Below are 14,055 nucleotides of genomic sequence, written 5' to 3'. Positions count from 1 at the left end.
CAGCAGCCCTTTACTCATTTTCTTTTGTTTTCATCATGGTGTTTTAAATTATTTATTTCTCACTTTTATTTTTTTAGTTGTGCTGAAAAGAATGGTTTATGACATTATATAAAAAAAAATAATAAAAAAAGGCCATTTAGAATATTAAACCTTTTTTTTTTAACCTTATTTAAGAAAATATCTGCGATCCGACACGCTTCCTATCGTCTAATCTGACATTTTGAAAAGATAAACTGATAAAAGCCAAAACCAGCTGGAACATTTACTGCCAGTGTGGTTTACTGATAACATCTGAATTTAGGATGTGTTTGGACGTGTTTTATGTCAATTTGTTCTTTAAAGGACATTCAATCATTACATTCAACCAGTTGTTTTGTTGTTGTTGTTGTTGTTGTTGTGGTGGTGGGCTGTTTTGCCTTTTATTGCCGGTTGACTGGTCAGCTAAGAAATAATCCTTAAGTTAAAAGTGAAAAGTTGGACCACATAATTAATTTCTAATCACATCACGGTGTATTGTGTTGCTATTTAAATGTTATTGTATTTTATTTGAATGACTTTAAGATTTGCAGTAATTTAAAGAGAATCCATCTGGGAATGGAATAATATATTGTGCTAAATAACTTATAACTTATATATATATATATATATATATAGAGTAATTTGGGCAGTGTGATTCATACAGTCAGAATTGCTTACAAACACATCCGCTATATTTAAAATGAGTGCTACTCTGACAAAGTATGAATAAATGACTAGATTCGGGACTGTGTGATAATCTGTTTTGAAATGTTTAATTCAGGGTCTTTTCTTTGTGACATCACTTAAGTGCTATTAAACTGCTACAAAACCCTTATAAAGACTGAGCTCATTTATTTTATTTTATATTTGCATTTTAAAAGTGCAACAATTTATATTTGTGTTACATTATATTCAAATCACTTTAACGGCTAGAATAGCATATCCCTAGCTGCAACGACAGACGCAATTTAAGATGTACCGTTCTTTGTATAGATGAATGCCTGACAAAGAGAAGTGTATAACAACTCTGAATGAGTATGTGCAAGAGGAAGAGCGGTCGGGGAAGGAAGACACTGAAGTTCAATTCCCACTTTGTGTTCTTGTTTTGATCAGCCCTTCATGGACTAGTGCTCCTGCTGGTGGTCGAGGAAAAAGAAGACACGTTCAAACTATAAAAGGAAAAATAAAACAGTTAAAAACATTGCTTGATCCATTTATTACAGAGATATTTCACAAAACCCTTTACAAACGTTGTGTAAAAGTCAGACAAACACCAACAAAAACAAGCGAAATCCGTCACTTCCTTCAAATGAAACAGACGGAAGCCACCGTAAGGCAAAAATACACACAAAGGCTCATTGAGTCGAAACCAACTCAAGTGGAGTTAGACACACTGAGGCCTGAAAGAATCCACAGTTATCCAATGTGCCAGTTTAGGTTTCTACTAGCCCTGAGCACGGCTGTCTACTTTAACCAGTGAGCTACCGTCTGTGCAAGAAACCAAAAATCCTAAACAAAAGTTTAAGTCGATCAATAAACATTGTTTGGTTTTTGGTGTTCCACGTACAACACTAGAAGCCTTCGCTGTAGAACCCTCCCGACCGCGCCCGGAGCTGGCGGGTTCCATACATTCACCGCTGATCAGGCAGAGGGTGACATTTTTTAGACAGAATGTTTAAACGGTGACGTCAACATGAAGGACTGAATGGAAAGCCTATCGAGGGGGCGGGGCCGTCAAACGGCGGCTCGCCGTCTACATCCTCAACGCAAACTTTTCCCCAACAGCAAAACATCATTGGTTCCTCACGCGTCCCCCTTCACCGGAACAAAAACATTACGGTGTTACAAACTGAACAGGAGCTACAAACCCAGCTTAAAACTCTCTATTGTCATTTGCTTTTTCCCCCCCGTTATTTTTTTTGTGATGGCTGGGTTAAGTACGGAGGAAGCTCCTTGACAACTCATTATTTTCCGCCTTCCCGAATCCCAGGCTCACTTCAGACCGCGGGCGTGGCAGAGCCGGCCGTGACGCCGCACGCCGTGTGATATTTGTACCGACAGCGAGCGGCTGAAAAAGGTTTCGGGGGGCTTGCACACACCGCCTCCAGCCAAACTCCCGACACTGTGTCTTTGTTCAACGTCGCGTCCCGAAAAGAGTCTTTTTTTTTTTTTTTTTTTTTTTTTTGCTTGAAAAGTCCCGTTTTTGTCGACGGTAAACTTGCGTTGGTGAAGCCAACCGTGTTTGATGGTGAAGGTTTCCAGTGCTTTCTGGATCCTTTCCGGGGCCTCCAGACCAGGTCTCATCCTGGTCACGTCAAGGTGGCTTTGGATTGACTTTGCTATATCACGGCGCTTTCTTTTTCCTTTTTGCTTTACCTTCCGGAACAGGATTCAGTCGAATGTGCTCATATACACACAAATAAGGCCTTATCGTTCTGTTATAAGCACATTATATCATACACAGTAGCATTAAGATTTTCATTATGGCGTCATAAAACGTCCAAACTCTTTATAAAACTTTGTGAGAACATACAACGTCATATTCACAGACTGAAAAACGCTTTGCATAGAAGCATATCGGGCATTGTGGTAAATGTGATATTTCATAACAGCCTCATGACAGTCAGTACAATCTGGAGGCTTTAAAATGCCTCGCACACAACTATTCAAGTAAAGTAATTTGCCAGGATTCAAACCGGTCCTGGTCCTGGTCCAGGACTGTTTTTTTTTGGGGGGTTTTTTTCAGAAGACCAGCAACACCAACTCCTCCCACCGTTAATTCTCCTTACATATCATATATATCTTCATACCAGGAGGGTTTCCAAATCAAAGTTTTTCCAAATCCAGCTCCCTCGGCGCTGATTTCGATTCCAGCGTTCAGTTCTCATGACTCCTGTGTGCGTGCGTGTGTGTGTATGTGTGTGTGTTCTGGTTGCAGAAGAAGGCAGATAAATATTTTAAGTGCAAGTGAGAAAGATCCTTAAAGAAAAAAAAACAACAAAAAAAAAAAACTCCATGTCCATCTCTCGCAGTCGGGCTGGACCAGGAGCTCTGATCATCTTCATCGTTACGATACGATCCTGTCGCATATCGCAGACTTGGGATCGTTTGTTAGAGGCTGGGAGGGTGGGACGGTTCGCACTAGGAGATCAAAATAAAGAAATCCAAGCACCAGGATTTCACGTGTTGGCAGTTTTTGTTCCCCCACCCCGCCCCCACCACCATCATCATAATTCCAAAAAAAGTATTTGCATTGCAGCATCTTCATAAAATGCCGCAGAGCTTTAGATGTCACCATGCACAAGGTAAAGAAGAGCAAAGAAAGGCCTTCAATGTATAGTTAAGCATTTAAAAATCTGTCCATTTTTTTTTTTGGCGAAATCGTAATGTTCCGATGAAATGATATAACATAACAGATCCCCAAAAAACACACAACACTCATAATATCACATTCCTTCATGGTTCCTGTCAATTCCCATCCTGAGCTGAGACCCTCAGGATGTGGAGCTCAGGCTGGTCTTCCCCTCTGCACGCCATTGCAAATGGGTTCTTTTTTAGAGATTATTGCTCGAAATGCAACGCGTCCCCATTTCGGTCGCCGTAAAACAAACGCAGAGTTGTTTTTGACAGTCTCTGATGCGAGGGTCGACCTTCACACATCGTACCGCCGACCACAAGGGTTTGAAAATAACTCCAACCCCGCGAACTCCTGAATAAAGACACCACTATCCACCTTTGTTTTGTCTCGCTCCGGCTCCATCTGCTGACTATTTGTTTGGTATTTCGAGAAACAAATCCAGTCATGACTGTGGAAGCTTTTCTTCATTTTATGGGCGCTTTAAGGCATTTTAAGATTTTTATCACTACTCCAAGTGTACTGGGTTGGGTGTCTGTCTGTCTGTCTGTGTGTGAAAACTCCTTATCCCTTGCTGTAGAGGCCGTTGGTGGAGGAACTTTCTGAAGCGCTGCCATGACCCACCTTTGCCCCCGGTGGCCCGACGAGGACACTTCGGCCGGCCTTCTGCTCGTTGACGTAGTCCCGACACGAAGCTAACTTTGACTCCAAGTTCTGTAATGAGAAAGGAAGGGAGGGAGAGAGAGAGGGGTGGGGAAGGGGGGGATAGCGGAACGATGTAGATCTTAAGATGGTTGCATTCCCTGTACACATTCCAAAAGCAGGAGCGGACGCCTTCAGCGCACTACCTGCCTCACAAACGTTAACCCCTTCCTCATCGTAAGACGCATAACCCAAATCCCAGGCGATGTTCTAGTCGCACATCACAATGTCGCCCAGCGAACCGTGATGGGGACATTTAATACGTTTAATTTGCGAATATTTAAAAGTGGGGAAAACTGAACAACTTGCACACAACAATCCCGGCCTCTGTTCCCCAACAGCCAGCAGCCAGCCCCCGGCCGGCACCACATGACAGGGAGCACCAAGGCTTTATTGGTGGCTGGATTAAAGGCACTGGCACCTACTCATGTTGACATTTCATAATCCTTCCTTATTATGCGCCAACTTGTTATTTCACTGGTGGCATTGCTGAGAGAAAGCACATTTATTGGCATTGAAGATTGGAACGTAAGTATTTGGGTAGACGGTTCACTTTCTTCAATCCAATCGATTTAAAAAATAAATAAATAAATAAAAAGAAATGGATCTTATTCAATTGGATGGAAACATGATCGTGGAATCTATCGATTTTCACGATAAGTGTGCGATCAGATGAAATTCAGATTTTATAATAAATTGTTAAAGCTCGGTAGTCAAACATAGAGAAAGCACTTTAATGCCAGAAACTACTGCTGATTGTTGTATTGTTAATGTGCATTTGCCCGATAAAACTTTGAACTTTTTGGTCTCGCTGTTTATATGGACAGGAGGTTTTTTTTGGGTTTTTTTTTTTTAAGAATTGATGCACTCATATATCACATATAAATATATTTTCTGTTATATTAGTTTTAACTTCGCCACACCTTCCATGACTTTTGTGTAAGGCCAGTGAGAGCAAATTGCAACAAGGGTTCACGTGCAGAAAAATAATTATAATATTTTATATTTGTGCCATTGTTCCTCCTTAACATACACTTCCATTTAGGGGGAGTGAATCTGGCATCAATGGAAACTTGTCGACAAAGTCCAGCTCCAAGTACCTCTCCTCCTCTGGGAAAGCCTTCGACATGGCAAACCCTCCAGAAGGCAGAGGAGAGGAGGTATCGAGATAGCAGCCACCAGGGGTGTTGTGGCTGGGATGAGCACCAGAGATTCAGGTGGAGCCTCCGCTGAGCTCTTCAACGTCATGGATAGTCAGATAAATGTGATAATGTTCTCCTTGTTGGATTCTTCTCTCAAGCCACAGCTTTTTATGCGGATGGTTTTTCTACCTCATATGAAAAAAAAAAAAAAAAAAAGCACAGCATGTGAAACCACAGCTCCGGGTCTAGGCATTTTGCTGCTTTGGGCAATCTGGGAGGGGGTGGAGGGGTAAGGCAAGGCAAGTTTATTTATATTGCACATTTCAACAACAAGGCAATTCAAAGTGCTTTACATAAAACATCCAAAGCATTAAGACAAAGTGCAAAAGAAACACATTATAAAAGGATATAGAATGCATAAAGTTAAAAAATTAAATACATTAAATTTATAAAAGTTACAGTGCAGTACAAGAGATGAATCAAAGAAACCTTGATTTACTCTTTGTTAAAAATTATTTTGCCTTTTCCCCGAATCGCCTTTTTCCTCATCAGGGCGATAACTGAGTCCCGCAGAACTGGTCTGGAGATCTTTTCTTTGTGGACAACTTTTTTGCCCGTCCCCGAATAGCGTTTTTTCCTTCTCCCAAGGCGATATCCTAGTCCGGCGGTCCGGAGATTATTTATTTATTTTTTTGGGTTAACAATTGTTTCGCCTATTTCCCAAATAGCAGTAAGAGGGTGAGTGAGGAGGTATTCCCATTATGCACAGCGGCGCGCAAATCAGGGGCGCCCGCAATGGTGCCCGTCGGGGCGGCCATGATCCGCGCCGTGCGCGCGCATCAGAGTCGTGCCGAGGACACTCACGGATATGCATATCTCGCCCGGGCAGTCCGCTATCTCGATACCCGTTCACGCTTAAAAAGCAAAAAAAAACAAAAAAACAAAAAAACAAAAACAACAAAAAAACGCGCCTGATGAAGAGGGCACTATGGGGCATCAAAGGGCACAGGCGCAGGTGCTCGGGCAGCCTCCGCCCCCCCCTTCTGCGCGCGCCTGCTGCTCGGTTGGCTGGGTGTAGACGAGGTCTTACCCCGACTTTCCTCAGCAGCTCCCCGACGATGTTTAGCGCAGAGATCCGAGCCGACTTGGTGAGAGGATTCCCAGGCTGGCTGTCACCTGGACGGACACACACACACACACACACACACACACACACACACACACACACACACACACACACACACACACACACACACACACACACACACACACACACACACACACACACAGACACAGACACAGACACAGACACATACACAATTTATACGTCGTAAAACAAGACGTTTGCCTGTTTTACTGTACCATGACAATAAGATATAAACCTTAAGTGGATGTAGTTCAGAGGAACTAATTTTGTCCCGCCCAAAGGGCATTGAGGCCACAATTAAAAGTAAGCATGGGCTTTGCATCCATAATTCAAAGTAGTTTTAAATTAAAAAAAGAAGTGGATCTTATGATAATCCCGGTCCGCCATCCTATAATAGACGTAGGGTTATAAATAAACCTGAAGATTACTTTGGACAAATCCTGAGCCTTGAAACGTCCGTGTGGTTCATTAAGCAGGAAATGCAGTTTGCTTGTAACCACACACACCTCTGTTTGGGGGGATGGGGGACTTGGCAGGGGTGGGCGGTTCTGAGGAGGAGACGGGGTCCGGTATTGAGGAGCTGGTCTTCTCCTGTAGGAGGTCTTTGGTGGAGGTGGAGCTGAGGGACGGCTTCCTCTCCTGTTTCTGCTTCACAGCCAGTTCCTGTCTCAGATCTGGGAAACACACACAGAGAGACAGAGAGACAGAGAGACAGAGAGAAAGAGAGAGAAAGAGAGAGAGATATTAGGAAACCTCAGGTGTAGCAGAGAGAAGCGACCACACGGGAACTAACCGTACGGTTCCCACCTCGGGCTTCGTCCTTCAGCCTCTGGACCGACTCCAGAAGGCTCTCCTTCTCATCCAGCTCGCTCTCCAGGAAGGCGTTCCTCTCAATCACCTGATTCATCCTCTGCTCAAAGTCCTCCAGGGTCATGATCGTCACCCTGAAAGAAAGATAGCACGTTTGAAACATGGCTTCCCCCCTCCACCAGAACTCTAACGTATTCCAAATGTTACATGATGATTAAAATTAAGCTATTATTCTGTCGTTTTGTCAACTTTCTGCCACTGTAGGGAACGTGTTACCTCATCTTATCTTTAAGATAACATCTATTTGATATGGCTCTTGATATTGGATACTTTTGGGATATTGTCCGATACACTCAATTTACTCCATTTGACTCGGAACTGGTCCCCTCTCACAATCATTACATCCCTGTGTGTGTGTCTGTCTACATGACCTCTGACCTCTTGGCCCTCTCCAGGTCGTCGTTGGCCTGCTCCAGCTCTCTGATGTACTTGTGCAGCCGCCCTGTGATGGCAGAGGTCTGAGCCAGCTCCCCTTCCAGGTTGGAGATCTGAAGGTAGGACTCCGAGTGCTGCGTCTCGTATTTGTCCTGCGAAGGAGGAAGAAGAGACGGAGAGCGTGACGACCGGAGGGCAGACTTGTGTTGTTACAGCCACAAACTAGGAAACCAATCTGAAGAACTCCCGGGCAAAATAAATTACCAACAATTCCCCCCATATTAAACAAGGCCAACGACGTTCAAGACGCGTCAGGAAGTCTTTCCGAACCGCCTGACTCGGAATATCAGGCCCGGGTGATGGGCGAGGCGAGGACAATGTTACGGCACGACAGGCCGACGTCTCGGGATGAAAAGAACAGCATCACATCTCAAGCGTCAGCACGCTCAGGCCGAATACCACGAGTTCCCTGCATTCCACAGAGCTGGCATCTGTTTGTAACTGAGCCCTCAGCGCCCATACACACACACGCACAGCTTCTGGACGCTTCACGCCATAAACCGTTTCACACTCGTGTTTCCGCTCAACTTGTTGTTTGCTGTTTGTATTCAAAGTGAATCCCACACCGACACTTTAGGAAGCGGCCAACTTTTCACCTGAGAAATTGCCCGTTGTACTTTCTGACGCCCGCCGTTAAGTCAAACCCGCAGCTTCCAAACTCGTGTACACACAGGCACATGGGGGAGATGTAAAACCAAACGGGTGTTATCTGGGGTATAGTTCAGTCGCCTTCACATGCCACGGACTGTAGGAAAAAAAAAAAAAAAAAGGGCCTATTGTTTGTGACGGCACCCGTTGATGTCTGAAGAGACCGTTTCAAGCCTGAAGTTTGGGTTTACCGTTGCTGCCATCTTGGCATGGATAGAGCCAGGACTTCCAAATTGTTTTTGCAGCAGGGGGGAGTCTATGTATTTCAGTTATGTTTACGTTAAGTGAAACCAGAGTGGAAGGAAGGACGACTTGCATATGTAACCGAGCCAAAACGAACGCTCTCAACAAACTAAACCGGACAGTACAGATCTGCATTGGTATGTGACGACCAAAATTGTTCATTATAATTATTTTGTCTGGTCCCGTCACTTTATTGGGGACAACACTGATAAATTCCTTTGGTTGCATGAGCTTTTGATTGGCTTCTCAACATTTGTGGTGCTAGTGCAAAATATAAATAAAAGGCTGTGTATAAAATGATGACACCGAAACTGAAATTTTCCCCTCATTAGATGTTACACCTCAAAAGGTGTGATGCGTCTCATTTCACGAACCCATCTCAACAAGGTAGTTCCCCAATGCTCGGAATATCCATGCAAATAAGGGGAGGAGATGCATTGGGTGGCTGCATTCTGTTGGATTTACCGAAGCTCACACATTTAGCAAGCTTCAGCAACTCCTCTAAAAACCAGTCTCAAAAAGACTGCAGGTATATCAAAAGAGGAAGAGGGACGGCTTCCTCCACTAGTGACATATCCACGCCATCTACACCTCCTACCTGCCGCTGTAAGCTGAACCTTTCGGCATTCCCGTTCGCCCAGCCTTATTGAATTAGGTCATGTTTGTACAGATTGCAAGAACGTGAAAGCGTAAATCCGGGGCTCAGGGGAGGCAACCAAGGCCTAAAACTTATCCTGTGATACTAACTAGATGACATCTCAAAAGACCTTTAGCAAATAACAGCAGGAGAGTGGACAGTGAGATGGTTTGGGTTCTTCTGCAGCTGGTACAGCCATCGCCTTTAGACAAACACAGATTCACCCATCAGCTGCTTCCATCCACACTGAATCAATCCTCTGTATGTGAGCACACACACACACACACACACACACACACACACACACACACACACACACACACACACACACACACACACACACACACACACACACACACACACACACACACACACACACACTTGACGTCAGCCACAGAATATGAAAATCCATGTCAAATGAATGCTGAGAGAGCCGTCATGCGGTTGGAATCGCTTGGAGAGCTTGCCTGTGTGGCAAAGACATCCAGTTCTGAAGTGTCAAGGACATCACAAACAATGCCAGGCCCCCAGGAGCCTCAATCTAGGACTATGAAACCTTTCATCCTTCCAGATATCTCCCTGCTTTCAGAGAATCAGTTTTGTTTTTTTAAACCACGCAAATTATAACGTGCAAATTTTATCTTCATTGAGTTTGTTTAGTTTACTTTCTAGCTCACTTGCTCCATGCAGGTGGTTGTTGAGATGTTTTTAATCTCATATATTTCTAGCCCTGTGCACAGGCGGTTGTTTTGTTGTTTACGTATTGCTTCACATGTAGCTTATACCTTGTAGTTCTCCAGCTCCATTCGCAGGCGGTTGTTAGCGGTGAGCAGTTCACGGTTCCTCTCTTCACAGTGTTTGAGCTCCGTCTCCAGTTCCACCTCGTAGTCTCTGCTCATCTGCTGAAACTCCTGCAGCTCCTCCTGCGCCTCCTCAGCCCTGCACACACACACACACACACACACACACACACACACACACACACACACACACACACACACACACACACACTTTGTATCTATATCACATTTCTCGAACAGATAAGCACGTATTGGAGAAACAGGGTGTTTCGGCAGGATTCAATCCTATTGTATATGTCTGAATAATTGATAGAAAACTGTAATTAGAGGTTATGACATTGATAATGCCCAAAGTTTAAGTCTCATGAACAGTTTCCCATTTCGGATAAGGACTTGAGAAGGCATTTTAAAGGGTGAGATAATGTCATAATTCATAATCAATGTTACAGCTCTTGGTGAAAAGATGGGCTGCACCCATGCAGGTGAATGGTTTTATTTCACAGTGAGTGGCCATGCCAGCTTGGATAATCATGTCACATTTTGCCTAGTCACAGTTTAATAAATGCTTAAAGTTTTAAAGCTAAACTTAGTTATTGTTAAAGATGTGTGACCGTGACTGTGGAATAAATGTATTGCAGTAGGGAATTGCCATAGAAAGACCAAAATAAAAGCAGAGGTGGTCTGTAACGTACAAACCTCTGGAGGTGCTTGGCCGCCTGCTCCTTCCAGAACTCCAGCTCCTCTTCCAGAGAACCAAACTCTGGACGCACCGGCTCCCCCATCGCTCCGCTCACTGAGGGCGGCACCGCCTTCCTGAACAACACCGAGTTGTAGGTTAACTAGCAGACGTTGGTGCAAAATATGTGTCTTGTGCTGAGTGATTTCTTTTTTAACCTTTATGAACACAAGAGTAGATCCGCGGAGTATGCAAAACAGCCCTTTTAAGCCGATGGTCCTGCAGACCGTAAAAGCCACAAACAATACGGTACAAGCTTTTGATAATCTTTTTTTTAAGTATTGTGAATGGTGTTAAGAGGTTTCCTGTATTTATTTCTAAGTTCTAAGTAGAATATGAATGTTCTTATAATATATAATACAAACCATGTTGAGGATTATTTTGAAAATGTATTGTAGTCTTAATTTTCATTAAATACATTTGAGTTGTTTGCATTTTTTCTTTATGATTGTTATTTTTATTTTTCCAGGTGTAAACTTTGTCCAAAAATACTAATGAATCAGCGGAGCAGCTAACTTATGGTCAACTGACAACAACCGTATAAGTACGTACTCGAGAAAACAAAGTCTTGTAGTCATTTTAAAGCGTATTTTATATTATTATTATTATTATTATTATTATTATTATTAACATTAAAATGAAGAGGGGAAGAGTCAGGTCAGGACCACATACACAAAACAATAAACAGCAAAACAAGTGGAATCAATAAGCGCTTTGTTGTTTCATCAGTACCTGACCCACATAAACCATACACAGTGTGTACAGTATACTCTGAAATACTACTAATACTGAACATATGCGTGAAGTGATAACAAGAATATACAGTGTGTTCTGACAGTGGAAGAGACTCAAATCAACGTTGTGCTCTAAAAGTACTGAGCGTCAGAACGTGGAACGTTGGGACGAGTCGGGCATTTAAATCCCATCGGAACAACAAAACCACAAGTTCACGTACCGAGCCGGCTGCTTTCGCCTGGGTGCAGGGGAACCTTCCGGGCGAGTACAGCAAACACTTGTCTTTAAATGTGGACATCCATGGTACAACTTTCTAGAGCGACGACATTGCGATAGAAAAACCAAAACAAAAACAAAACAAAAAAACCGAGAGGACTCGCTCGAAGTTCGCGGAGACACGAAGTCGTCTGGACACGCGCGGAACAATGCGGGTTGACGTTCGCGTCGTACACACCGGTCCACCAATCACAAGTTAGCCGGAGCCCACGCCTCCCCTCTCTATTGGCCGGTCTCATCCGTCAATCAAACCACGGCGCTGTGGGAATCCGGGTGGTTGTCCAATCAGAGTGTCCGTCCAAATAAAGGACGCGACAACATTTCTATGACAAAATACATTTGTTTCGGTGTCAATAAAACATTTATTGATCCACTGAAAACGCGGGCCCCATGTTTAGGGAGTGAAAAAGTAGCTCAAATTAATTGGTTGATTATTATGTATTTTTTATGTAATCCCTGGATGAACATAAGGGCATAAGAAAAATATAAGAGAAGATAAGAAAAATAAGACAAGATAAGATAAGATAAGATAAAATAAGATAAGATAAGATAAGATCAGATAAGATAAGATAAGATAAGATAAGATAAGATAAGATAATATAAAATAAGATATATTATTACATTTACATTACATTTCACTGCATATATGTATGAAAGTATGTATATGTATGTGATGAATAAACCTCTTGAATAAACCTCTTGAATCTTGATATGATAAGATAAAATAACATTAGATAAAATAAGATAAAATAAGATAAGATAAGATAAAATAGTTCTTTATTAATACCATGACATTGAAGCGTTACAGCATACAAAATAAAAAAATAAGAATAGAACAGCTCAATGAAGAAACAATTATTTTAAATAAAAATTTGTATTTAAAAAAAAATCAATTATTTAAAAATTACAATAAACAGCCAGAAATTAAAATAAAGCATAGACCTAAAATAGACTCTTTAACCTATTGTTTTCCGTTTTTGTCCCATTTTTTTAAATTAACTAATTCATACAAAAGCATTGTTTACAGCAGTAGTGAAATACAATAATTAAACATTTTAAAAACTTTATAAATCCTTGTTTCCAGACAGAGGATACACCCTAACAGTTAGTGTATTTAAGATTTTTAAGTGACGTTACTGTCGTGCCAGCCCTCACATTCCAGAATGGTAAACACGGTTCTCAGCTTGAAGCAAAAGTTGTAATTCATCCAGTTTTCATGAGGGAGAGCAGCACCAGGGGCAGTGGCCAACCCAGCCGAGAACAACGGTGACTGTACGTAGGAGTTCACTTCCCCCTGGTGGGGTCAAAGGTTGTGCACGGTCAGAGTGTCCCTTTCAGAGAGATGATCTGAACTGATCTGATCCCAGTTAAGCCTCACGCAACATCACTGGCATAAAGCTGCTGCATACACACAGATATATAAACATATGCACGTGTACAAAACCGCACAAAAACGCACACACACTCAAGCTCCGGAGCACATGCACAAACACACATACACATGCGTTAAAACGTAAATACTCACATGGACACAGACATATCTGCACAAATACACACACAGACGGTCCAGCCTACCCCCTCTTGTCTGTACTATAACCAGATTACCACACTTCTTTTGACCCCCATGACCTTGGGGCCAGTTTGCTGAGGATTAACATGAACCAACTGCAGGACGATAAATCATTGTAAAATACCTTTGTTATAATCACATCCAGTCAAATGCAGGACTGTTAACTATATGATTACCAACTCTATGCTTATTTTTGGCTTATTTTTCCCAATTGACTGCAATGTTTAATTTTATTTCTGTTGCTATTGACTTTCCCCACCGTCCAGCCTTCGAGTTGACTTCTAGCTTGCTGTACATGGTCAGTTCTTCTCTTGTTCACTTTTTGAATTTAACGTTTATTTTATATTCTTTCGTCACTTTATAGGTTTATATGAAATGCTTATCAATAGGTCTAGCGTACATTACCAAATGTCTATTGTTCATTCATTATCTTCAGTGAATTTAATGATTTTTTGGTTTAGTGTTACATTTATTGTAGCGGTTACTTGGGTGATTTTATATTGAGTTTTATTGTGTATTTCCTTTTCTTTTTTCTACGTTTTATTTTTCTGCCTTATTAATGTCATTGCCTATTTAAAATGTAAGCTGCTTTGACAATGTAATCTATCTATCATCTATCTATCTATCTATCTATCTATCTATCTATCTATCTATCTATCTATCTATCTATCTATCTATCCAGCTGTATGTGTGTCTGTCTGTCTATTTATCTATGTGTTGTGTATATATGTATAATGTTTA

The 14,055-nt window shown here is 42.2% G+C and overlaps 1 protein-coding gene across 2 annotated transcripts; it reads right to left on the bottom strand.

Annotated features, from left to right (window-relative positions):
- Window positions 1-3,907: 3,907 nt before the first annotated feature.
- nde1 (nudE neurodevelopment protein 1) lies at window positions 3,908-11,854 on the bottom strand. 2 transcript variants are annotated; one of them, XM_080009705.1, is made up of 8 exons: window positions 11,689-11,854; window positions 10,694-10,806; window positions 9,983-10,136; window positions 7,613-7,761; window positions 7,172-7,308; window positions 6,871-7,038; window positions 6,308-6,393; window positions 3,908-4,087 (listed from the first exon to the last, which is right to left on the bottom strand). In XM_080009705.1, exons 1-8 carry the CDS (start codon window positions 11,764-11,766, stop codon window positions 3,938-3,940), a joined length of 1,035 nt encoding a protein of 344 aa, XP_079865831.1. In that variant the 5' UTR covers window positions 11,767-11,854; the 3' UTR covers window positions 3,908-3,937. The 2 variants fall into 2 exon arrangements, with proteins under 2 accessions (XP_079865831.1, XP_079865832.1); XM_080009706.1 differs by having other exon boundaries at window positions 10,694-10,810; window positions 11,689-11,814.
- Between the last annotated feature and the right edge of the window lie 2,201 nt (window positions 11,855-14,055).

This window comes from Zeus faber (genome assembly GCF_960531495.2).
Source record: "Zeus faber genome assembly, chromosome: 11".
Taxonomy (NCBI): domain Eukaryota; kingdom Metazoa; phylum Chordata; class Actinopteri; order Zeiformes; family Zeidae; genus Zeus; species Zeus faber.
The sequence above is the reverse complement of the archived record's forward strand: the minus strand, read 5'-3'. Positions and strand labels throughout refer to the sequence as shown.